Source organism: Erythranthe guttata, chromosome 8 (assembly GCF_056151865.1).
Source record: "Erythranthe guttata isolate IM_541 chromosome 8, IM_541, whole genome shotgun sequence".
Lineage (NCBI taxonomy): Eukaryota > Viridiplantae > Streptophyta > Magnoliopsida > Lamiales > Phrymaceae > Erythranthe > Erythranthe guttata.
In genome coordinates, this window is record NC_142540.1 from 18,134,098 (window position 1) to 18,159,596 (window position 25,499).

The following is a 25,499-nucleotide window of genomic DNA, read 5'->3' on the forward strand; positions in this document are numbered from 1 at the left end:
TGAGAATAAACGGAATTAATGATTCTCAAAATGTTTACCGTGCACCATATGGCGGAATTGGAAATACGTCGTCATGGTCAACAATTTGAGACATATCTACGTTTTTATCAACGTGAACGGGAGTCAGTGGTGATATCCTCATCCATGCCCAAATCTGCCGAAATTGTACACGAACGGGTTAGAACAATTTAAACGGGAACGAGAGTCGGCTGAATTTCTAAGTTGAGTCAACTCATTATCTCAGTTTTGAATCAGTTGACTATGAAAACTTCACTAGTTTTCCCAAAATATAAAAATAGGGCAAATTCGGCCAACCTCCTGAGGTATGACCAAATTACGAAAAAACCCTGTTTATTGGATAATTACAGCCACCCCTCCTTTTAAATATTTTTACATAAAATTTATGCAATTCGATTATTTACCGAACGAAATCGTATATTTAGTTCGGTAAACGGTATGAAATGTTGGCGTACCGAAATTTCGGTTCGGTTTTACCAAATTAACACCCTAAATTTACCTGGAGTCTTTTCGTAAGATAATACATAGCTGAGGGGGTGGCTGTAACTACCGAAACAGGAGGGGAGTTTTCGCAATATTACCTGTAATAACTGCAAAGGACCACCGATATTGGATTTATTTTTATGAGCCGCCCAACACAACTCGCGATACAAAAACGCTAGCACGGCACTACCCCAACTATACGAACCAACTTCATCAATTACTTCAAAATTTTGAAGATACATCAACGAGATCGAAGTCGAAGTTTTGTCGGAACACATGACGCCACCAAACAACATGAACGCTAGTCCACGCGTGTATTGCTCCACGTGCTCTTCCGAACTGTCGTCAGTGACGGGGCGATTCTTCATATGCGATGCGAGGGCGGAAACATGTAAGCTTCCTCCCCTAAGTTGAGACTCGGTGGGCGTAAACCCCAGCATGAGCTGGCAGTACACCTGGCAATCGCCCACTGATCTCGTTACATCCACACCGGTGACGGGGCGGCCTTCGATTCTTAGGCCCCACATCAGAGCCACGTCCTGCAGTGTGACGGTCGCCTCCCCGGTGCGGAAATGAAATGTGTGGGTCTCCTGCCGCCATCTCTCGACCAAGGCGGTGATGAGGTGGTAATCCACCGCTATGCGCCCGCAACGATACACGCCGTAGAATCCCATGCGGACCAGATTCCGTAGCACTCTACGGTGGGGGTGGCGTTTTTGAAATAACGACCATAAACCCTTGTCCGCGCGCCTCCCACGTAGCGTCTCGTCGATGGCACCCTCCATGACGGCTTGCGATCTATGCTTCGCCTGAAGATACAATAAGGACGCGTCGCGTGGGCCGTATACGTGTTGCGAGTCCGTACTGTAAAAACGATAGACAAGAATGAGATTCATTATACAATACGCAATAACGTCAATAAAGATTTGTAACGTGTGAAACCTAAAATCTAAACACTAAAAACAAGTTCCGGCACCAAAGTCGTTGATTGTGGATAACTATCTTGTTTATGATTGGAGCCCTCGCTAAAATAAAATCTAATGCCCGAAAAAACAACATTTTGTGAGCTCTAAACCCTAAACTATCCGGAAGCATTTCAAGTTGAAGCACCGGTTGAAACTGCAGTCCGCTGCAAAAAATAATCATTTCAGCGACAACACCAATTTTCACATGGTTGGCAAAAAATGTTGTCACTATGCTTGTCACTAATGCGGTATCACTAATTCCATACCGTGACAAAAAAAATAATTGTCACTTCTATTTTGTACAAAACGAGTACAAACTATATTTATAGTTGAGGGGTAGATGTAATTATCCAAACATGAGGAATTTTTTTCGTAATTTGTATTACCTCAGGGGTGGTTGTAATTTACCCTAAAGTATATTATATGTATGTAACCTCGGTAAGTATTTGTGTCCATATTATACGTTTAATTTCCTCACCTCCATACTGGCTCGATAACTGGTTCGGCAGCTGTGGTACCTTCGTGTTTCGGAAACTCGTCACGTAAGCTGCTCGTATTAGCAGAGCCAGTTACATGCATTTGCTCCTCCGCCACATTTTCAGAAGAAACAACAGTTCTCTTCTTCTTTGAACAACTTCTCAAACGATCGGTATCCGAATCGAAAGAACTCGAAGAGATACACTTCTGATCTCTCTGGTCAGAAACCTTATTTTCTAATGTGGAATCGTTCGTCGATGTGGTGGATTCATTGATGTCTGTTACTATGTTCTCCTCGTAACGTTGCTTCGACGACGCATTGTTATTAACGATGAATTCTTTAACACGTCTAGTTTTCTTGTTATTTTCCTCTGTTTGAACTGTCGCTAAATCAACCTTCCGTTTTCCAATATTTCCCTTTGGTGCTTCGGCTTTACAGTCGTCACAAAGCCAACGAACATATTCATCTGAAATATCGGGTATTACATCGAGACAATAGCTGAAATAACAAACAAAAAAGAAATAGAGTTGATAAAACATACCATCCCAATCGTACGTTTATAGCATGTAAACAATCGATACTAACACACACACACACACACATGTATATATATATATATATAGCAACTTCACTACTATGTGACGTACCGATGCACAGAAGCATTCTGACATTTCTCACATTCAATCAATGCGTTAGTGAATCCTTTATCGCCACACTGCAGGCATATTGTCACCTTCATAATGATTATATACACGAGACGATTAGCATAAGCTAATAATATTTACGGAAACCATAACCAATGAATACTTGAAAGAAAAAAAAAAAAAAACTCCACGATGTGGTAACGAACAGTTTTTAAAAAATCGACTTATAAGTTAACATATGAAACTAATCCATCTCTTAGAGAACAATGCACACGCACTTCCATATACCGTTAAACCTCTTTAAATCAATACAGTCGGGACTAACAAAATTCTATTAATTTAGCGAAGTATTAAATTATCGGTTCAATAATTTAATACAATTCTACTGAGTTTGGACCGAAAAAAAGTATTATTTAAGCGAGATTATTAGTATATCGAGTTTCTACTGTATAAAGTAACAAATCCAAGAAACAAAAAGGCGGGAAAATTAAACAACGAGGAAATAAGGAGCGTACCATGATTATGCAAGGAGATTCAAAATTTACTAAAAGAAAATCTGAATCGACACTCAATTTGATTAATCTTCTCTTAAACTCTGCTTTTTTGTTTGGTTTTTACTTGAAGAGCTGCTCGGATCCATTTTAGGGCAACAAATTTGAACTACCCGGTCTCTTTTTTGATTGAAATTTGGGCTTCGTCTGCAAACCCTAGTGATGAATAGTTGCAGCAAGACTCAGGTGAAGAAGCAGCCAGTGAAGAAAATGGGGAAAATTATTTAAAATGTGTGAAATATATAAAAGAATTTAAATGAGTGGGAAAATTAGAAATGAGCGAAATCAATTTAACTTGACTTTTCCTTTTTATTTTTGCATTTTTAAAGTTGGATTTAAAATGCTGCAAATGAAACTAATCTTTTTTTTTTCTAAGAAAATGGATTTTTTTCATAAGGGAAAATTTAATTCCAATTTTATTTCAAATAACAAAATTTGAAAATTGAAAATCGAATTTTGGAATCCAATTTTTTGTGATCGAAATCGGTGAAAATCTTTCCATTTTTATTCACATGATATAAAATACATAATGATATAAATATTATAAGTGTAATTTTCCGGGAAACCAATGGTTTTCTTGGGTAAAGGGATATGGTCAATTTACGAAAAAAATCCGTATTGTTTGGATAATTACATCTATCCCATTCAACTATGATTTTTTCTTACACCTCCACCCTTATGGTGTCATATTCAACACAGTCATCTAGATTATGTGAAATGTGCTCTAGTATGTACTCGTTTTGTGTAAAAATATAGTTTATGATGCACCACAATCTGATATATACAAGGCAAAAAGTACATATTACGATCATATAGCTTCAAAATGTAGAGTTCGAATAAGATAAAACGGATACAAAAGTGATAATATTCCATATAATCTCGAACATTCCACTGAATTTGATGAGTTGAGGGGATGGTTGTAATTATCCAAACAAGAGATGGGTATTCGTAATATGACCATACCTCAGGGAGGTGGTTGTAATTTACCCATTTTTTTAATTTAAATCATATATATATATATATATATATATATATATATATATATATATATATTTCAATTCCGATTAAAAGAAATGGGGAAAAAAAATCAAGAAATTGAAAATTTAGAATTTTGGTTGAAACATCGGAACAAAATCAGAAAGCTCGTATCGGAGTTGGTGGAATCGGAAATCCGTGTTTTTTTCTTCTTTTCTTTCTAAAGCTCGATTTTGCCAAAATTCGAATGTCGAATTATATTTAACTAATTAAACTTCAATCAATCATGTAATACACAAAACCTATACTCTTTATTATTAAAACATAAAATGTTTTTTTTTTACTAGATAAATTGTGGACATAATTTATACCTTGTTTGATAATATTGACAAAATTGATTAGATTGAATAGAACTACACATTATTCATTAATTTTTTATTTTATTGAAAAAATAAAATATTATATTAACTGTATTGGACACAGATAACAAAATCAGAACAAATTATTTAATCAATTTTTCAAATTAATAATCACAGGCGGCTTCGGTGGCACTTTAGCCGGCGGCACATGCCCGCCCTTCGGTGGCACTTTAGCTTCACCCGGTGGCACATCACCGCCGCCAGGAGGCACATCATCGCCGCCGCCAGGAGGCACATCATCGCCGCCGCCAGGAGGCACATCGCCGCCGCCAGGGGGAACAACGCCGCCGCCGCCGCCGCCGCCAATACCGCAGTCCTTACTGCAGATGCACTTCCACAATTTGCATCTACCGTTGAGAAACCCTTCCTTCTCGCAAATCGTTTCGCAATTTCGATCGCTGAAGCAAACGCCGGTGAATATAGAGCTCTTCGTCTCGCACAGAGCCGCTTCCCCTTGCAGTATTATCATCTCCTCTGCATTAATTTAATTTAATTTAATTCGGAAAATAATTCAATAATTAAATTTAAAAAAAAAAAAAAAAAGCTTACGGAAAGCGAAGAGAAGCAGAAATGGGAGGAGAGAAGTTCGGAGTTTGGAAGCCATGTTTGGATGTGAAAAAATGTTTGCTGTATAAATTAAATCCGCCATGGAATTTATAGAGGAAGGTGAACAGTACACAAAAGTATTGCCTGTAAATTGCATTCATAACAGTTTTCTGTTTTGAAAAAACTGTGGTGGTCACAAATTCAATTTTAATTTCTCTTATTTGGATTGCAAATTATTATATATTAATTATATATTGTTGACATTAAATAATTGTTTATATGCATGAAGTTTGATTGCAAAGAATTGTTAATTTTTAATAGTATCTGATCTAACACCCTCAATTGCCACATTTTTCATTTTAATAGTCATTATTAATTTAATATTTGGACTTTGCGTGACGTTTGTTATTACCATGGTTTAATTCCACTTTGCACCCTCGAAATATACAATTTTAGAACTTTGCACCATTGGATATAAATTATGGCCTTTTGCATCTTCAAAATATATTTAATTATTTAAAGTGTACCCTAGTTAATTTTCTGGACATAATTTTCTGTTGTTTAGCTTATTTTCTAATCACCAACATGGTCATTTCTGTATATTCAATTGATTTTTTCTTCATTGTGCAAATTGCTAATATATTTTCGAGCAAAAATGATTATGTTGATTGTTGACTATCAAAAATTAGGTCAACGACTGAAATTCTTGCCGAAAAATAAATTATGGTGCAATTTGAACGATTAAACGAGTATTTGAGGAAGCAAAATGACAAAATAGTACATTTCGAAGGTGGAAAGTGAAATCAAACCCAATATAATTACTTATTTAGTACCGCAAATATTCTATTATTATAGTTACATTCTATCTCGCCTTTTAGGTAATTTTTTTGTTATCATGGAATTTGATAAAATAATTAGATTTCCATTAGATTATTGAATCTGATCTAGCCTACCTTAAAATGTATTTGAATCCAGATTTTCTCTACTTTTCTATTCTGATTAACTCGTAAGAAACTCAATTAATTAAACATCAAAATAGTTTTATCTAATGGTGGACATACACCACTTATTGTTCATCATGTACATTGTACACTATGCATGTACATACATACACACAGTGAAAGGTGAAAGTGAAACTACACACACATAACACAACCGATAAAATTAATTAATGGCAAGGCCTGGTGCAGAAGCAGCGCTTGCGGAAGCCGCGGCACTTGCCGCCGCGGAAGCCCTCGTGGGCGCAGACGAGGCGGCAGTTGTGTTCGCTCCAGCACTGCCCCTTGAAACCGTGGCTCTGCGTCTCGCACATTCTCGCCTCCACTTTTACTATCGTCATCTTACTACTCCCCCACACCTCATCCTCATCTTCTGCATTTCATTATTAATTATTTATTAATAATCGTACGTACCGTCATAACTAAATCAAGAACCCTATATATATATATTATTAGTTTCTTGATTTTTTAAGAAAATAAATTAATAATTAGAGATTATTTATTTTACTTACGAGGGGTGAGGAGTAGAACCAGCAGCAAGAGGAAACCGAAGACAACCTTTGAATTAGACGCCATACCTTAAAAAATTCAAGCTATTGTCTGTGTGTTTTGTGTGTGTGTGTGTGTGTGTAGGCTAAATATACATGCATGAATAATTGAATATATTTTTGGACACGTAGTGAAGGTGATGGGCTATTGTGTGACAAGTATCATAATACCACCAGAAAAAAAAATATAATAATATATATATATACACACACACACACACACCTGAAATTCAGCACCAGAAAGTGATATTACTGCTGAGGTTTTAATTAATTTCTGCAAAATGACAAACAGAGGAAACAGCTGATTTGTATTTTTTCCAAGTGAATTTTTCTCAGTCAAATTTGATATCAAATTTTTAAGGTAAATTACAACTACCTCCTTAAGGTAAAGTGTAATTACAAGAAAACCCCCTTCTTTTTGAGAAATTATTACATCCACCACCTACAAGAATTCCACAACTTGCAGGGGAGGTGGATCTAGTTATGGAAAGATGAGGGGTTTTTGCATAAATAGATCTTACTTCAGGGGTGCAGTTGTAATTTACCCTTTTCCAACGTTGGTTTTCGAATTGATCAGGCATCTTATAAATTGAAGTTTAGAAAACATTTGCATGAAAAATAAGTTGAAAATGTGGTGAAATGAAACAGAATACAAATCCAGATGGTATTATTTATGGCAAAGGTCTGTGGAGTGACATCCAATTTCAAACCAATGTATGTATATCTAAATGAGTTATTAAATTCTTAGACTGCTAATACAATATGTTTGAAGCCCTTCAAATTCATCCAAATTTAAAAAAAAAAAAAAAAAAAAAAAAAAAAAAAACTAAAAAGCAAACTCTTTGATTGCATAAAAATAACTTCACTTAAACAGCAGCTGCTCTATTTAGTGGCCGCCACCAAAGCCATATGCTCTATCAGGTCCAACACCCGGTTACTGCAAAACAAACACCCGATTAATGTCGTCTCTCTCACACACACACAAGAGAGGGAGGGAGGGAGGGAGGGAGAAAGAGAGAGTACCTGTAACCCCACTCGTTGTCGTACCACGAGACAAGCTTCATGAAAGACTTGCTAAGACCTATGCCGGCCTTTGCGTCAAATATGCTCGATCTGCAACGAGCGAGCGAAAACACGTGACAAAGGGTTACAACTTGAAAGAAATTACATACAGAAATAGTTCCCTTTGGATTTTCATTTACATTTCAAGAATTTGGTGGGCTGTGATATCAAATTAATAGTAACATTTTCTTAGGTGGCAATGGATGAATGATAGTTTGTTCTATAATTCTTAATCATTGCCTGACGTAAATCTTTAGAAAACAAGGCCAACCAAAATTTTGGAATAAAAGTTTACAAATATTTACCTTGAGTCACCAACAAAGTCATTGGAGACGACATCTTCATCCGTGTACCCAAGGATGCCATTCATTGGACCTTCCGATGCATACCTAATTATTTATTTATTTATTCATGAAAAAATTAGCCCAATAACAAAAACTACTAAAAACATATGCGAACTAGAGTCGGATTTTTCACATACTTTATTGCTGCTTTCACATCTTCATAAGAAGCGCTCTTCTCGAGTCGAATAGTCAAGTCCACAACAGAGACATTAGCAGTGGGAACACGGAAGGCCATTCCAGTGAGCTTTCCGTTAAGTTCCGGAAGAACTTTTCCAACAGCCTATAAATTTTTCATACATAGGATTAAGTACAAACAAAATCGGAATGTTAAAGAATATCCAAGGGAAGACAGCCTCGTACCTTTGCAGCACCGGTGGAACTAGGTATGATGTTCTGCCCTGCTCCACGGCCACCTCGCCAGTCCTTCATTGAAGGTCCATCAACCGCCTTCTGTGTGGCTAAAACGTAAAAAAGCAAAGGATTATTAAAGAAAGACGAAACTCTGTATCTATATGTAACCAGCCTTTGCACCGTTGCACGTACCTGTTGTTGCATGGACAGTTGTCATTAAACCCTCCAAAATACCAAACTCTTCATGTACCACCTGCCATGCATAACATGTTTGAGATTAAGAACACAATTAACAGTTATAGTCCTCAAAGAAAATGTCGTAGGTTTCAGTCCAAAACCTTGGCAAGGGGAGCAAGGCAATTGGTGGTACAGCTGGCATTGGAGACGACATCCATGCTCGGTTTGTAAGTAGTCTCGTTTACACCAACCACAAACATAGGAGCATCGGCCGATGGAGCTGAGATTACAACTTTCTTTGCACCACCCTACACAAAGAAATAAAATATTTTTTTTAGTGAGGTGCTTCTTATATGAGATGGCGAAGATGATGACATCAGCCAAACAGACCTTTTTGTGTGCTGATGCTTTATCGATAGTTGTAAAGACGCCAGAAGACTCGACGACATACTCAGCCCCAAACTCACCCCAAGGAATCTCTGCTGGATCCCTGTTTCAAGATATTTCTGAGTTAGTTACGGCAGAAAATAAACCATGATATAGTAAGCACCTAGCTTAATCAGATTCAAATATATTTCAGTGATACCTTTTGCTGCTAACTTTAATTTGCTTTCCATTGATTTCTAAAGTTGAATCATCTACGACTGTAATGGTCCCCTTGTAAGGTCCATGGGTCGAGTCATACTTGAACATGTATGCCTGAGGAGATTAACAACACATTTCACTTTTCGTATCTCATCTTGAAACGGATGTGTACTTACCAGACAAGTAAAAGATCTTGCAAATGTGTTAGAATAAAGTCCGCTCAACAAATGGAATTATTTTGTCGTCTTCGCAAACTACTAACCATTCAAGCAGTTAAAGGAATAAAAATAAAAACTGAAGAAGCACACTTACCATGTACTTTGCATCAATGAAAGGGTCGTTAACAGCAACAACCTCGATATCATCCCTAAAAGTTGCAATGCGTAAAACTAATCTTCCAATACGTCCAAAACCTGCACCAGCAGATATATTAGACGTGTGTTGCCATCATATTTACGACATTAAACTTGAACAAGAGTAACCATTCATAGAAGGCCTTTAAATTTTCCTTGCAGTAAATTAAATTTACAAGTGAAACAATGGCGTACATGAGCAAATAATACTGAGAACCAAAAAAAATATCCCAAGTTAACAGAAAAAAAGAAATTCAAAATAACACGAATGACAAAACATACCATTGATGCCAATCTTTGTTTTCCCACTGCCTCTTGATTCTGAATCGGTAACATGCAAAAAATGAGCTCTTCGACTCTTACAATAAAATTGACCACAAAACCTGTAAAAAAAATATCTTAGCGTATAGGCCTTACTTGGCAATGTTTGAGGTATTTCTGTCGCCGTGGCTCTGATAGGCTGAACACTACGGGCAGTAACCTTCCTGTACATATGTGAACGTAGAATGACATACATCATTATCATTTCTAAGAATTCCGATTTAACAAAAATAATATTGATAATAATTTCTAGGAATGAGGGTCGTGTATTACTCACTCTAATGAAGATGAATATGCCAGGATATTAGTTCCAAAGATGCTAGACTGGAACTTCATGGAGTTAGCATTATGATTAAGGTGCCGGCATGATACCTTAGACAATGAGTAGAATATATTCGTTAATAGCATTTCGAGAAAACCAAGTTCTACTATAAATAATCAAAAAATCGAGACAAATAAATGAAGACGAGCTGGCTCAAGAAGAACTACTTTGCCACTTTCAAGATATAGTTCAACAATCCTCATTGCATTTATATGTGTCTGAATTTATTTTAATTTTAATTTATTTTTAACAAAATCAACAAGAACAACAGCACTCTGGTCATATTCTTATTGAACTATGTACGTTGACGACTTCCAATCGAAAAACAGCATTCTAAATCAGTACAAGCAATCATTTGCTAATGTGTTTCCTTCCATTACAAACCATCAGCCAAAAAGTAATTAACAGTAGTACAGAAGCTGAAAATCAAGCAAGACGTTCTAATCAAATCTGCCATAACTTTTTCTTCAACAACCATAAAAATAAACCGAAAAAATGGATCAATATATTGAAATTTATCAACAACAACAACAACAAAAAATCGCAATACTGAGTGTCGAACAGCTGATCCGAGCTAAATATTGAGTTCAAACACTAGAAAAACTCACCTTGGAGATATCGGAGTGGCGGAAAGCGTCGGCATCGACAACCGGCGAAGGCGCAGATCTGAGGATCGAAGAGGAAAACGCCATTTCCCGATTAAAATCCGATGACTAACCGAGATTTTCAGCTGTACTTTTTTTTTTTGTATCAATAAAACCAAAATGAAATGGCTAAACCCTAGAGAGAGAGAGAATGGCCTTTGGATGAGAGAGAAGCAGACAGCTTTTAATATTTAAATTGGTATGAAATCAGCGCAGGCGGAGATTTTCAGGTATGGCTCCCACAAACTGTTCTGATTCGAAGCAAAACGGGACTTTGATTTTTTTATAAAATAATGAGAAAATTCAATTAATTAATTAATAATAAATAAATAAAGGGATCACTACCTAACACAAACAGCTCACAATAGAAAATAACGGACGCTGTTACTTACGTTGGTAGAATAGAAGTTTGTCGTTTTGTGGCAGCTAAACGTCGTTGTTACGCTCGAGGCCGAGGGGTGTTTTTGTCATTGCATCTTATTTTGGGTCCCACCGAATCATATTTCGCTTTTGAAGTAAACAACATGGAACAAAAATGTCACACTTGGTTTACTAAATAGGGAAAAATAAAGAAAACTATTTCAATAAATTTTTATTTGAAACCAAAATTTAAGACTTTGAAATTAAAAAAAATTGTTCCAAAATAGAGTTTTTTTTTTTTTTTATTATAACGTGTATTTCTTATTCAACCTTACATAAACAACATAACAAAATTGATTTAATAAGTGTGATTTTGGAAAAAGAGAAATTTCGGATATACTTTTCAGTCAAAAATCAGAAACTGATATGTAATTAATTTTCGATTAAAAAAATCGAAATAAAAAAATTTTGGACTTTAAAATAAAATTATTATTCTACTATCATGATCTTCTTCTTTCTCTTTTTTTTTAGTAAATAGCACTTTAACCCCTGTGTGGTTTGAGCTTTGTGCACATGACTCCATTTACTTTCAATATAAGCACATGACCCCCTACGTTATTCCACTTAGTAAATTATGATGCTCATTAGGAAGAGAACTTTTTGAAAGTATAAGGGGTTATGTGGTTAAATTAGAATACAAGGGAGTCATGTGCTATTGTGAAAGTACAAGGGGATGATTTGCACAAAATTCAGAATACAGGGGGCTAAGTGCTATTTACCCCCTTTTTTTTTTAATGAAATCGGCAGAATTGTAGAAGCTATTATAAGGCCCACTGTATAGACATGGGCCTAGTTACAGGGCATTAATCCCCAATTATGGGCTTCATGTTTTAAACCAAAAAGTGCCCAATGTAGATGGGCCGAAAACAGAATTAGCCCACACAAATTTCCAACATCACGATTGTAAATTAATTATTCATACATAAATATATTAAATTCATTTTGGAATATTTATTTAGGTAAAATTTAACCCGTAAAGGTTTATCGAGTTGGTGGAACAAGAAAATAAAAGACGTCATTTGAACAAAATAATGAGAGTGTAGTGAAAAAAAAACTTAATGAACTTAACACAATGTAGATCAGTTGTACTTTTGGCCTATCCTGATGACTCGAACATATAATAATTATTGGGTCTATTCGATCCGACTATGTATATTCAAAATTGCCTCCCTCTTAGAGTTGACAAAAATAAAAGAATGAAATTCAAACCATCCATAATATAATAATAAGGCAAAAGTCAACTGTATATTAAAAATAAAAATTGGTACACAAATCCGAGCAATGGATGAAGCTCAATTTTTCAATTTTGAAATTTGAATTTAAGGTCAACTCTTTATTTATTTTTTTTACTTAACTTGCAAGAAAATAAAAAAATATATACATCTAAAAGGAACTATTTATTATTTTATGTGTGGGGGGGTACATTGCACGTTGAGGGTAGCTTCCTAATCAAATAAATAGCTCATGAAATATTGAGCTTCTTATTATTTATCCAAATTTATGGATAATAATCATACAAATTGAAGTAAATTGCAATAATCTAATTGTGAAGTGTAATTGAAATATGGGGCAATTTACTAAGCATCGATGAGCACTAGTACCCCCTTTCAAATTATAACAGTCATATTTTCGTATTTTGCTTTAAGTTTCTCGAGTTGTCAGACAATTTAATTAGAGAGTTCAGACATAAAATAGTTAATCAAGAATGAAAATACCTTATTATTCTCTAACTCATTTGTCATCAAGACCACATTGACTTAAAAAAAGAACTTCCGTCTCTTCCTACTAGTCTCATGCTGGCGGACCACCTAATTTTTCAACGAAGCTGTTCATTTCCAATCTAAAATTGTCTATTTTTCAGTATAAATTTTCCAACTAAATTGTCATTTTTCAGTTTAAGCTGTCTGTTTTCGATAAAAGTTGTCCAACTAAGATGTTCCGATAACTTTTTAGTAAACGAGACAAGAAATGTTAGCTATACGAAATATTTTCGAAGGAGTTCTAGCCGATTTTCTCTATAGATAAAATGGCATATTGCAATAGAAGTAAAACCATGAACAAGGGCATATTAGGGATTTTGTCTATTTTTCCATTTGTATATAATCCTAGAGAGAGAGAGAGAGAGAGAGAGACGTTTGAGCCGTCATTTTCCAACGTCTGAAAAGTGTGGAATTCCTCTTCAGAAAAAGACGAAACACCATAAACCCCTAAAATACTTTAATCAAAGTACAATTCCCTCAATTAAATAAAATTATTTTCTCGAAATCTGGCATATAGTTGAAACAATAAACAATAGCCGTTTGAATTCTACTGTAATTTTTGTTTTTGAAGCTGAAGTTGAGTTGCGAAAATGGCGGCCTAAGTCAAAGAGGCTGAACTCTCTCACACTGCATTGATCTCTCTCGAGGTAAACCATTACTGAATTTGTGATTCGGATGATTCTGTTGGGTCGTTTTGTGTATCTGTAGAAATCAAATTTGCGCCTTGTTGCTCTACGAGTGTTGTTTCCGTACCACCTCTTCGGAATTTAGGGTTTTTATTGGGTTTTAATTATTGAATTGACGATGAATTTCTGATAAGTACAGTGGATTGTTGAAGTTTGGTATATTTCCTCAAGTGTAAATTTTTTATTTTTTTTCTTCTTTGGTTGTTTATATGTTTTTTTGCATGCAATAGGCAATAGCATTTTTAGGGGTTTTCCATTTGGAGGTGTAATTGGATCTGCTAGTTTTAGTTGACTGGCTATGTAGTTGATTAAATTTTAATTGGATTCTTTAATTGATTAATGCAGCTCTCAGAATTTAAGCAATCCAAACAGTGAATTTGTTTGTCGAAGGTGAGCCAGCCGGTAATTATGTTTTTTGCGTGTAGGTGTTTTAGCTTTCATGTGTTATTTTTGTCGAGAATATCTGGAAATTGTGACCCCCTTGTGAATCCTGTGCACTATCACCATCTGACCTAGAACAGACAAATCTTAATTCCTTCTAATTGACCTGGTTTCAAGATGTTCGATTTACTCGATAAAGATTATGTGGTTTTATAGCATGCATGTTAGGAAATAGAAATCCTTCCCACCACTCGTACTGACTCCGAAAAAAAGGAAAATGAAATGGAAACACAATTTTTTTGAAAAATGATTACTACCTTATGATTCCACAATATGTTTTCCATTTTCGAAGTTTAACACTAAACGTTTCCTCTTTTCACTGTGTGTTTGATTCAGGATCCTCATTGGCGTTGCCGTTTACTCAATCACAACTTGAGTCAGAAAATGTTCCTAAACTTATATGTATTACCTAAATATCACTGAGCCTCTTCTCGAGCAACGTCTCTGCTTTGCAGTGAGCATTGTGGTGTTTCTATCTGGCTTTTGCAAGTTACTCAAAAGATTGTGGCACCGCCAGTTCTCCCAATTAAATATTTATTTGAAAGAGGTTGCAATCAGCAGTTTCAGTATGGAGCCTTCACAGAATCATAATTTTGTGCAATTTCATTCCCCAGAATATGGAAACGAAGATCATGGTTCTGAATCACAAGGTTTTAAAAAGGAACCTTCAGGTCATGCAAATGCCAGTTTGAAGTCTCCAGACATTACCTTTTCAGAAGCTAAACCTGTACATAATTACTCTATACAGACCGGTGAGGAGTTTGCTCTTGAATTTATGCGTGATCGAGTCAACCCCAGAAAGGATATTCCAAATAACTCTGGGGATTCCAACCATGCACCTCGTTACATGGAGCTAAAAGGCATTAGTCATACTGGCTCCGAAAGTGGCTCGGATATCTCTATGGTTGCAACAACAGAAAAAGATTCAAGAGAATTTGCACAAAAGAATACATCTTTACATGTGGACAAGGCTAACGATGGTTCTTTACAATATATGCAATCAAATTACAACAGCCACCGCGTACTGTCATATACCTCATCTGGAGCATCAGACAGCTCATCAACAAAGCTTAAGATTCTATGCAGCTTTGGTGGAAGAATTCTGCCACGTCCAAGTGACTGTAAGCTGAGATATGTTGGTGGAGAAACACGCATAGTCCGGATAAGCAAGGATATTACATGGAGAGAGTTGTGGCAGAAAACAACTGCAATTTACGATGAAACAGCTGCTATAAAATATCAGCTTCCTGGGGAGGATCTTGATGCTTTAGTTTCCATATCGAGTGACGAAGATTTATTGAACATGATGGAGGAGTGTAATCTTCTGGAAGATGGAAAAGAATCAAAAAAACTTCGCATGTTTCTTTTCTCTCCAGCAGATTTGGATGAAGCTCATTTCAGTCTGGCAAACCCTCATGGTGATTCAGAGATGAAATACGTAGTTGCTGTCAATGGCATGGACCTTGGATCTCGAAAAGGCTCTGCTTTATGTGGTTTAGCTAGCTCTTTCGGAAACAATCTAAATGAGTTGGACAGACTGAATGTTGATAGGGACACAAGTAGGATTGCCACTGGATTTGTTGGAGTTAGTAACTCAAACTTGGTTGGCTTTGTTGCACCGCCAACATTGATTGAGCCTTCTGCGGCAACTGTGTCAATTTCTTCCAAAGCTTATGAAACTGATATGCGGTTTTTTCATGGTCAGACTGTGCACAACGATCAAGAAAGGCATTATCCTTCACAATTTGGCTATAATTTTCACTCTCCCTACTATTCGCCTTCTGAAAGTGCTGTGCCACAATCTTCCTATGGACTTATTTCTGAACAGAAAGATCTTGAAGGGAAGTATGTGAATGCCTTGGGCCCTGTTTCTGAACCGAAAGGCCTTGAAGGAAAGCCTCTAAATAGCTCAGACACAGTGTTCACAGGACCGCAAGAAAAGGAGGCTAAGCTGAAAGTTGAAGACCTAATTCAAACAGAGAGTGAAGGTAAGCAAATGTTTGATAATGAGCATTTTGTTCCTTTGCAGGCACCCGGTGATAACACTAAAGTTAGTTTTCCTGTTGAAGAGTCATCGGTCATGGTGGTACCTAAACTAGATAGAGAATTTTCTTCGAAGGATTCAAATGGCAAAGGGAAACCTGAGGAACCTATGCAGGTACCTAAACCTCTCGATGCTGTTATGTCGTCTGGACTTCCCTCATCCAATGGCAATGAGTATTTTACTTCTGGTAATGACCCTGTTCCTGAATCCGTCTCAGAGTCTAACCCTACTGATTTGAGTTACTTTGAGTCTTCTATTCCCCCACAGAGAGTTTACCGTTCTGAATGGATTCCTCGAGAGCAGTTGGAGTTGCTTAGCAGAATATCGAAGTCAGATGATTCGCACAATTCTCAGTTTCTAGTTAATCAGTCACAAAATGATACTTCCCAGCATGAATTAGTTGCAGCATCTGTTGAAAACTTGCAACAGGGAAATGTGGATATTCCAGCCGAACAGTCAGTTTCTATTGAAAGGTCTTCCCATCAGGAACAGGAAACCTTTGATAATGGGCTTACTAGAACTCCAAAGTTGAAGCAGACAGACCCTCTTGAAGTTGGAGATTCCATGCATGAAAATTACGTTATTAAGGCAGAGACAGAACTAGTATTGAAGCTCCATAACAGAAGCCTCGAGGACAGTTCAGCTGTTAGCAATGAGGATTCAGTGAAATACCCTGAGGATTCTAGAATTCATTGTGTTGACGAGGTTGGCAGTCAGTCAATTGCTAACGATGGCTATGGGCTTCCTCAATCTTCAACATGGATAGGGACTCGAGAAGAACCCAATGTTGATGCTCCCAAAACCAAGCAGGCAGACATTCTTATTGATATCAATGACCGGTTCCCCCGTGATCTTCTTTCTGACATATTCTCAAGAGCTGTTCTTTCTGATGGTTCATCTGATTTTGGTCCATCACTACAGAATGATGGAGCTGGTTTGAGTGTGAACATTGAGAATCACGATCCTAAACACTGGTCCTTCTTTCAGAAACTGGCAGGGGACCAGTTCACGAGAAGGGATGTTTCTCTTATTGATCAAGACCATGTTATGTTTTCTCCAGGACTTACAAAGGTCGAAGAGGAGGCTCCTTTAGCGTATGACTTTGTACCACTGACTAGAGATGGAATTCTTCCAAACAGGGGAGTGCAGGAGAAATATGGTGAAGATGGTCAGAAAGATGGAGCTGTTTCTACAGCTATTCATTCTGATTATAACGTATCACGTATGAACGTCAGTGAAGGCATGCAATACGATGATTTGATTGATAATAGAATTCGTGACTCAGAATACGAGGTAGCTTCTTTTATTTTATTTTGTTAATAATTTTTTTTGGCCCCGAATTTTCGAAATTTACGAGTCATTTACTGAACATAAATGCTTTACATATAATGTTTATTAATCTTATATTCTAGGACGGATTTGGAATTGTTGGCTTACCTCTTCTAGATCCTTCTTTGGTGGATTTTGATATCAGCTCATTGCAGGTTTGTGCCATTATTTGCACTTTTGTAATTCCTGTTTTGATATTTACTTTGCCCATCTATTAAAACGACATTTACATTCTGTTGTAAGTTGACTCTATGACATAATGAACATCTGTTATTTATTTGTGCATTTTTCAAAATGATTTGGTCACAAGAAATTGGTTACTAGTTGCAAATGATTATATCATATCAGAACCACCAATTATTAATTTTCACTGTTTGGTGCCTTTGCAGATCATAAAAAATGCGGATCTCGAGGAACTGAGGGAGCTTGGTTCTGGCACATTTGGTACTGTATACCATGGAAAATGGAGAGGCTCAGACGTGGCAATCAAGCGTATAAAGAAGAGTTGCTTTACTGGTCGCCAATCTGAGCAAGAGAGACTGGTAACTCATTGCTTTTTGTTTTCCCTCTCTATATAGTGTCCAACTGTTATATATTCTTGTTTCATGTTGTTATTACATACACCATTTCCACTTTCACACTTTCAGACAATTGAGTTTTGGAGGGAAGCTGAAATTCTATCAAAGCTGCACCATCCAAACGTGGTTGCATTTTACGGTGTGGTACAAGATGGACCAGGCGGAACATTGGCCACTGTGACAGAGTACATGGTTGATGGTTCTTTAAGACATGTTCTAGTTCGAAAGGATAGGTATACTGCTCTTACATGGGGTTTGGTAGACATTGTTTTTTGCTCCACATGATTAAGCAATTGTGGAACCGGCTCAGAATCGCTGTCTTGAATTAATTTTTTCCTTTCGTTTTTTTATTTTCTGTTCACAGTAATCTCATTTTCTGTTTAATGCAAATTTGCAGGAATCTTGATCGCCGAAAGAGACTCATGATTGCCATGGATGCAGCTTTTGGAATGGAATATCTGCATTCAAAGAATATAGTGCACTTTGATCTCAAATGCGACAATTTGCTGGTTAACTTAAAAGATCCATCAAGACCTATATGCAAGGTTGCGTCGATGTGAAATTCCCTTTCTATTTAAATTTATATGTCTGAAATTATATTAATTATTACCATTTAATTCTGATTTTTCCCATGCAATGTATCCAGGTAGGGGATTTTGGTTTATCGAAAATAAAACGAAACACCTTGGTTTCCGGTGGAGTTCGAGGAACTCTTCCATGGATGGCTCCAGAGCTTCTAAACGGAAGTAGCAATAAAGTTTCCGAGAAGGTCAGACCAGAACAGATACAAAGTGTAGCTTAGTAAAATTGAATTTAAAGAGAATCTGACATTGAATTTACTGCTTTGAATTTCAAGATTCTTTTAAGATTTTTATTCTTTAAAGCACAATCTTAATTCTCGAGAATAGTTGAGGACTTATAACTAATGACTCGTTCGTCTGACAGGTCGATGTTTTTTCATTCGGTATTGTCTTGTGGGAGATACTCACCGGGGAGGAGCCTTACGCCAACATGCATTACGGTGCAATCATAGGTCTGTAATTCTCGCTCGTTTATTTTTGGTAATAAAAGTAAAAAATCCGGTTTATCATGTGTTGCTTATTACAATTGATGGTTGTGTCCCAGTTAAATTATCTTTTCGCAAAATATCTGCATCTATGTTAATTTAGAACCCGTAAACTAAGAATCTCTTATAAACTAAACGGGAACACCATGCCTGGACAAATACGTATACGCTTTTAGTATTCTTAAGTTTGATCTGTTTTTTTTTTTTAATAACGTGTATAGGTGGCATTGTGAACAACACATTGAGGCCAACGATTCCGAGCTATTGTGATTCGGAATGGAGAATATTAATGGAGCAGTGCTGGGCGCCTAATCCTGCATTAAGGCCTTCGTTTACCGAGATAACTAATCGACTGCGTGTAATGACTACTCCCTCACCCCAGACGAGAAAGACGGGTTCGTAGTTAATTAACTAAATATGGTTCGATAAATTAGTCTTCTTTTACTAATTAAATTATACCAATAGATTTGTTCATTTAATTGGAAAAAAATGGTCTGTTTAACGTAGTTATATTTGAATATTTGTATACATAAATATTTGATTATTATGATAGTGTTAACTTATATTAACTCAATGATTATTAATAATAATAATAAACAGAAATAATTTAATATTTAAATGCTAATTATGCATTTGCCACGCCGATGCAAACATTATAGGCCTCCCTTTCCACCCAAGCTGAAGGCACCCCTTTTCACCAGCCACCGTATATCCACTGCCGCCGCACGCCGCCACCATCGCCTCCACTTCATCCAAACACTTCAACCCCACAACCTGAAACCCGCCGCGGCCGAGCTGCCGCCGCCACTGATCCGCCCTCTCGTGCCGCTCGAACCTATCGCTCCCTTCGTACGCCACAACATTCTGAATCTCATCCGCAAAGTGGGCCCGCTCGATCTTCCTCCTCCGCTCGCAACTCCTCGGCAGCGTGGCTTCGAGTGAGTCGAAAACCGCCGAATAATAGTGAAGCGACTCCAAGAATCTGCCGAGGAAGAACGGCCCGTTGTGGTTTGCATCCTGCTCGACGACAGTCAACAAGGTCGGTTTCAATTTCTTGATGGCTTGAAGAATATTCTTCAACGACCCTCGACTCTCCCCCACATGTTTGTGCAAATGCATTATACTATTCACAAACAACGCCTCTTCTTCTCCGGCGTAGAGTTTTTCTCTGGTTAACGACAGTGGAGAAACTTGCTCATGCACCAAATGGTATTCGACGAAAGTCCCAAGAGAGACGGCTTCTTCGCATAAGCTCTTTAAGCTACACTCAAGCTCCAATAACAGTTTTTGATTATTATTATCACGCCCTACAATACCCGTGAGTCGGATTATTTTCGGTGGGCCTTCTTTCCGAAATGCCAATTTTCTCACAAGCATAGGCCATTGAAAATTATGCTCCATTCCTAGGTCTACTATATGCAACGAGCTTTTCCCACTCGCCGCTCGAAATATAGCATCGTTTGCCGCCGCGTAACCGAACGCAATATAAGGGGTTGTTTGGTGAAGCAAATAAAAAGCTTCACTTTTTTCCTCAGTGATTAAGGGCAAATCAAGATTAGCCCTATTATTAGTAGTATTGAATGATCCATTAGGGTTTATACTATGCAGAAGAGATAGCCTAGATTTTAGTCCCACTGCAAAGCAATGAGAAACTCTCTGCATGGAATCTCCAAAAGCGCTGACACGTGGCCATATTTGGGCTAGGATTGAGTTGGCTAAGTTACCATCTCGGCAGCCTATGGCCTCGGCGCATGCTAGTAGCAAATGCACCAAGTGGAGCCCTTGATCGACTCCGATCGTGATCGAGCAATCTGCACCGTCGGATCGGTCCAACTCTTCAACATCGATCATCAGATCATCGTCTTCTTCATCTAATTGAAAGTGATGATAAAAGGGCTCGTTTATTAATGTTTCTTCTTGATCACGATCTCGATCTTGCGAGAAGTAGTTGAGGGCGTTATTGTCTTTTTCGTAGCATTCGACGTTGAAGAAGGTGTCGAAGATTTCGTCTATATCGGACTGGGGTGGTGGCTGAGGAGCTTCACTTCCAAAATAACGCGGCCATGTGATCTCGAAATTGTTTTCTTGTTCTTCTTGCGCCACACGGGCCGGGCAGAATTGCCGGATGGCGTGATCCGATTGGTCGAAATTCTCGAATGTGGGAAGGTTGATCCATCCATTGCTTATCATGGACTCCTCCATTGATGAATGAATGAATGACTGATGTGATTTTCTTGGTTTTGATTTGAATTTATTTTGTTGGATTGTTTGGTGAAAAGTTGGTTGTAAGAGTGTATATATATAAAAAATATATATATATAAGTTTGCCGGCTTATTGATATATAAAAAAATAAATGAAGGTAATTAATTGGTCTATGAGGAATTTTTACAGAAATCATTACATAAATAAAAGTAATGAGTTTTGATGTTGTTTGTCTCCAATGTCACAATTATCTAGGGTCGGCCAACAATCAATGAGACAATGTTAGTTGGCCTATGCTTCTTAAGACAACCAATACTATATACTATAAAACTTGTCCAAGAATCTAAACCCAATGAAAATGTACACCGCGTAAAAGATCTATCGTTTATCTATACGCATCAGCAGAAATATATTCGATGTACTTCACTTGATGTAGCATGTAATAAACCTGCTATTTAACGTACCAATAGTCGTATGCAAAAAATCAATAACTTACCAAACTTTTTGAATTTCATCCCAATGAAATGTACAACTTGTAAACATCTGTCGTATTATCTATACGCATGAGCAAAAAAATGTGCGTTTTTCTATGTAGATGAATAGTGATGATGTACTCGATGTAACATGTAATAAACCTGCCATTTATTATATCCAATAGTTGTATGCATAAATCGATAACTCACCAAACTCTTTGAATTTCTTTTCTTCGTTGCTAGCTAGCTAACAAGAGTTTTCAGCAAAGAAAATGACAACATTTGTTGAACTAATTAATCAATTGTTTTAACCAACAAAATCATCAAGTGAGAGGAAATCTAAAGTAGTTAGTTCAACTAATTGAAAAGTGATTCCATTTTCTTTGTTAAGGCCCCCAAAAATAAAATAAAAAATACTCTTGGCATAAAACATCAAATTAGAAATCAAATCATTTTCATGAGTGTTCTTATTTCTTAGAGTCCCTTTGGCTAATCTTATCTAAACATCTGATAAGCTCTTGCTTCTGATAAGCTGTTTCGAGAGTTGATAAACTCTTACATCTTATTTTGATAATCAATTTTTAAAGTATTTAGATATGAACTTATAAGCTATTTATATGTACATTTTAATAAAAATCTTAAAAGTTCTCCACCGGCTTATCTTTAAAATTTTAAATCCTTCAGAAAATATTACCATTTTTTAGAAAAAAACTTATAAGCTCTTTTTAAAAGCACTTATAAGCTTAGCCAATCACTCTCTCAATTACTTGGCGGGCTTTAATGGTGCTTATTACTTGGTAGTTGGGCTCTGCTTTTAATTTTAGGAAGTTATCCAAAAAAAAAAAAAAAAATTAAAAAACTGGATTTCGATTTGATTTCCAGAACCATTCACAAATTCATATAATCAAGTAGTAGTTATGGAATCTCCATTCAAAGCCGATGCATTGAAAGGGAAAGTAGCTCTGGTCACTGGTGGCGGGTCGGGTATCGGATTCGAGATTTCGACCCAATTCGGCAACCATGGCGCCTCCATTGCTATCATGGGCCGCCGGAAGAATGTCCTCGACGACGCCGTTTCATCCCTCCGATCCCTCGGCATCCCCGTAATCATCTCTCTCTCTCTCTCCCCAATCTTCGAAAAATTAATTAGATTGTAAATTTATAACTGTCTATGAATTATGAATCAGCGAACCGATTTGATTTTTTTTTGTTACTTGTATGCAAATTGAAACCCTAATCCCTGATTTTTGGAACCCTAGTATACTACATAAAAGGCTTGCAATTGATTCTGAGTGTCTGAGTAGTTTGATTTCATTTTTCAGCTCTAATTGCAATTAATTATGTACTGGAATTATAGAATATTTTAGTAGTTTTTATTCTTCTTCTCTGCAATTTTTTGGTTTTTTTTCTCAGGCTGTCGGTTTTGAAGGGGATGTTCGTAAAAAAGAAGATGCACAGAGAGTTGTCGAAGCAACAGTGAAGCATTTCGGAAAGCTCGACATTCTTGTCAACGGTGCTGCTGGCAATTTTCTTGTTTCGGCTGAGGATCTTTCTCCTAATGGTTTTAAGACAGGTTTGTCTATAGCTTCTGCCGAATTTGTTTGATTAGAATTTGTCGAGAATTGGCTTATTCTTGGTCTGTGAATATGTGGTGTAGCTACAATTTTTTTTTTTTTTTGTTGAAATTTGTTATTTGAAATTGTAAATGTCGTTTTAATTTTACTGGAACCGTAATTTAAAGATTATGCATAACTTTTTTGTCGAAACACCAAATTAGTTGATTCAAGTTGGATTACAAAGCCAACCTTAAGTACTACAAAGTTGGTGCTTTGAGTTTTTGCCAAATTCGAAGTGAAAAGGGTCAAAATCACATTTGAAGTCAGATCGGTACCAATAAAATTGAAATGATATTTAGCACCTCTAATTATATATACTGATAAAAGAAATCTGCTGTCAGCATCTTTCTCCAATGTTTTTTTTACGATTTTATGGTTTCTAGTATGGTTATCTCGAACACGAAAAAACACGAGACTTGTGGATAGTTGATTTTTGCATCTTCAATACTATTTTGCCCAAGAATCACTCATTTAAATGTACAACATTGTTAATTGTTATTTACTTTCTGCAGTGATGGATATTGATTCGGTTGGCACATTCACTATGTGTCACGAAGCTCTTCCGTACCTTAAAAAAGGTGGGCCCGGCAGAACCTCGTCTAGTGGGGGGTTTATACTAAATATAAGTGCAACTCTGCATTACACAGCATCATGGTACCAAATCCATGTATCTGCAGCCAAGGTTTGTAAAAAATGTTGACGCTTGTCATAAAAAAAAAAATACTTCGAAATTTTCTTGAAAATATAGAAAATATTTGTGGCCAATATTACCGCTTTCCCTTCAGGCAGCTGTTGATGCTACGACAAGAAATTTAGCACTGGAATGGGGTACGGATTACGATATTAGGGTAAACGGGATTGCACCGGGTCCCATTGGAGACACACCTGGCATGAGTAAACTTGTGCCCGAAGAAATAAATAACAATGTGAGAGAAGATATGCCTCTCTATAAACTGGGAACTAGGTGGGATATTGCAATGGCTGCTGTCTACCTTGCCTCGGATGCTGGTTCGTTTTCTTGAAATTGCTCATATTTTTTTTTTCGTTCTAATCTATAATAATCTTTTTTTTAGGCTTTCTTGGAGGTAAAACAGGGAAATTTCAATTTTTTTTTCCTTTGAAATAAATGGTTCTAGCTTAATATTTTTGTCGTCAAAAAATTCTAGAATTGCCTTACAAGTTTATCGAAAGGTTAATCCCTGCAGTTCCAATGTATACAATTGCTGATTTTGAAATTGCCCGTATTTTTCTAATTTGTATTAACTTTCTTTAGGCTTTCTTGGAGGTAAAACAGGGGAATTACAGTTTTTTTTCTTTGAAATAAATGGTTCTAGCTTATTATTTTTGTCGTCGAAATTCTAGAATTGCCTTTCAACAAGTTTTATTCAAAGGTTAATTCCTGTTGTTCCAATGTATATATATCATATATGTTAGTTTTAGTTCTATTATGATTCTTATATTCTCTTTTCTTGATCATTTTTTTATATATATATTTATATATGTAAAGGTAAATACGTAAACGGGAGTATTCTGCCTGTGGATGGGGGACTTTGGCTGAGCAAACCTCGTCATCTGCCAAAAGATGCCGTTAAAAGATTCTCTCGATCTGTAGAGAATAGATCGAGGGCAAAACCAGACGGAGTTCCTACCAGCAAGCTCTAGTAGCAGCCTAATGTGATTGTATGGTAGTATTAATGTGATGCAGCTGAGAAATAAATCTCAGAAAATAAATTTAGATTTTTTAAAACAAAATAAACTAAATGTTCATATATTCAGTCAAATTTGTAATATTTTAAGTTGGAAATTCATGAAATTCAGATTTAATTTATGAACTTATTAATACTTTGAAATTTGATTCGAGATTGATTGTTAAAAGGTCGTTTCAGCTTTGTTCATTAACATAATGAATCAAATTTGAACACATATTTTCATTCCATAAGTTATGAAACTCAGCCTCGAGCTCGAATGAAAAATATGTGCAAATCAAGGTACTCGAGCTCGATTTGTGTTCAGTTACATTAAAGCCCCATCGAATTAGACTCAATCTTTTAACAAATCAAGCTCATAAACAACTTCAAAAACTTCGATAAAGGTTCAAA

General features: G+C 36.5%; 6 protein-coding genes across 9 annotated transcripts; 2 read left to right on the forward strand and 4 right to left on the reverse strand.

The window, feature by feature from the left end:
• Nucleotides 1-4,528: 4,528 nt before the first annotated feature.
• On the reverse strand, nt 4,529-5,339 carry LOC105961892 (uncharacterized). The gene is made up of 2 exons (XM_088821140.1): nt 5,083-5,339; nt 4,529-5,007 (listed from the first exon to the last, which is right to left on the reverse strand). The coding sequence occupies exons 1-2, from the start codon at nt 5,234-5,236 to the stop codon at nt 4,625-4,627; spliced, it is 537 nt and encodes a 178-aa protein (XP_088677266.1). The 5' UTR covers nt 5,237-5,339; the 3' UTR covers nt 4,529-4,624.
• Nucleotides 5,340-6,078: 739 nt separating this feature from the next.
• On the reverse strand, nt 6,079-6,746 carry LOC105962151 (defensin-like protein 1). Its single transcript, XM_012986433.2, has 2 exons — nt 6,590-6,746; nt 6,079-6,450 (listed from the first exon to the last, which is right to left on the reverse strand). The coding sequence occupies exons 1-2, from the start codon at nt 6,651-6,653 to the stop codon at nt 6,248-6,250; spliced, it is 267 nt and encodes an 88-aa protein (XP_012841887.1). The 5' UTR covers nt 6,654-6,746; the 3' UTR covers nt 6,079-6,247.
• Nucleotides 6,747-7,260: 514 nt separating this feature from the next.
• LOC105962150 (glyceraldehyde-3-phosphate dehydrogenase GAPCP2, chloroplastic) lies at nt 7,261-11,089 on the reverse strand. The gene is made up of 14 exons (XM_012986432.2): nt 10,749-11,089; nt 10,096-10,190; nt 9,915-9,982; nt 9,780-9,818; nt 9,457-9,557; nt 9,146-9,258; nt 8,950-9,049; nt 8,721-8,867; nt 8,575-8,635; nt 8,392-8,489; nt 8,169-8,311; nt 7,993-8,076; nt 7,649-7,738; nt 7,261-7,562 (listed from the first exon to the last, which is right to left on the reverse strand). Exons 1-14 carry the CDS (start codon nt 10,830-10,832, stop codon nt 7,508-7,510), a joined length of 1,278 nt encoding a protein of 425 aa, XP_012841886.1. The 5' UTR covers nt 10,833-11,089; the 3' UTR covers nt 7,261-7,507.
• Nucleotides 11,090-13,207: 2,118 nt separating this feature from the next.
• On the forward strand, nt 13,208-19,682 carry LOC105962148 (RAF-like serine/threonine-protein kinase 20). 4 transcript variants are annotated; one of them, XM_088822165.1, is made up of 11 exons: nt 13,319-13,611; nt 13,996-14,040; nt 14,428-16,079; nt 16,161-17,428; nt 17,548-17,619; nt 17,854-18,006; nt 18,112-18,275; nt 18,440-18,587; nt 18,689-18,811; nt 18,988-19,075; nt 19,330-19,682. In XM_088822165.1, the coding sequence occupies exons 3-11, from the start codon at nt 14,492-14,494 to the stop codon at nt 19,509-19,511; spliced, it is 3,786 nt and encodes a 1,261-aa protein (XP_088678291.1). In that variant the 5' UTR covers nt 13,319-13,611; nt 13,996-14,040; nt 14,428-14,491; the 3' UTR covers nt 19,512-19,682. The 4 variants fall into 4 exon arrangements, with proteins under 4 accessions (XP_012841884.1, XP_088678291.1, XP_012841883.1 ...); XM_012986429.2 differs by having other exon boundaries at nt 14,428-17,428; XM_088822164.1 differs by lacking the exon at nt 13,996-14,040 and having other exon boundaries at nt 13,321-13,611.
• LOC105962149 (GRAS family protein RAD1) lies at nt 19,644-21,392 on the reverse strand. The gene has a single exon (XM_012986431.2). The coding sequence runs from the start codon at nt 21,308-21,310 to the stop codon at nt 19,730-19,732; it is 1,581 nt and encodes a 526-aa protein (XP_012841885.2). The 5' UTR covers nt 21,311-21,392; the 3' UTR covers nt 19,644-19,729.
• Nucleotides 21,393-22,029: 637 nt separating this feature from the next.
• LOC105962147 (peroxisomal 2,4-dienoyl-CoA reductase [(3E)-enoyl-CoA-producing]) lies at nt 22,030-25,250 on the forward strand. Its single transcript, XM_012986428.2, has 5 exons — nt 22,030-22,887; nt 23,198-23,357; nt 23,913-24,082; nt 24,186-24,408; nt 24,908-25,250. Exons 1-5 carry the CDS (start codon nt 22,702-22,704, stop codon nt 25,060-25,062), a joined length of 894 nt encoding a protein of 297 aa, XP_012841882.2. The 5' UTR covers nt 22,030-22,701; the 3' UTR covers nt 25,063-25,250.
• Nucleotides 25,251-25,499: the final 249 nt, after the last annotated feature.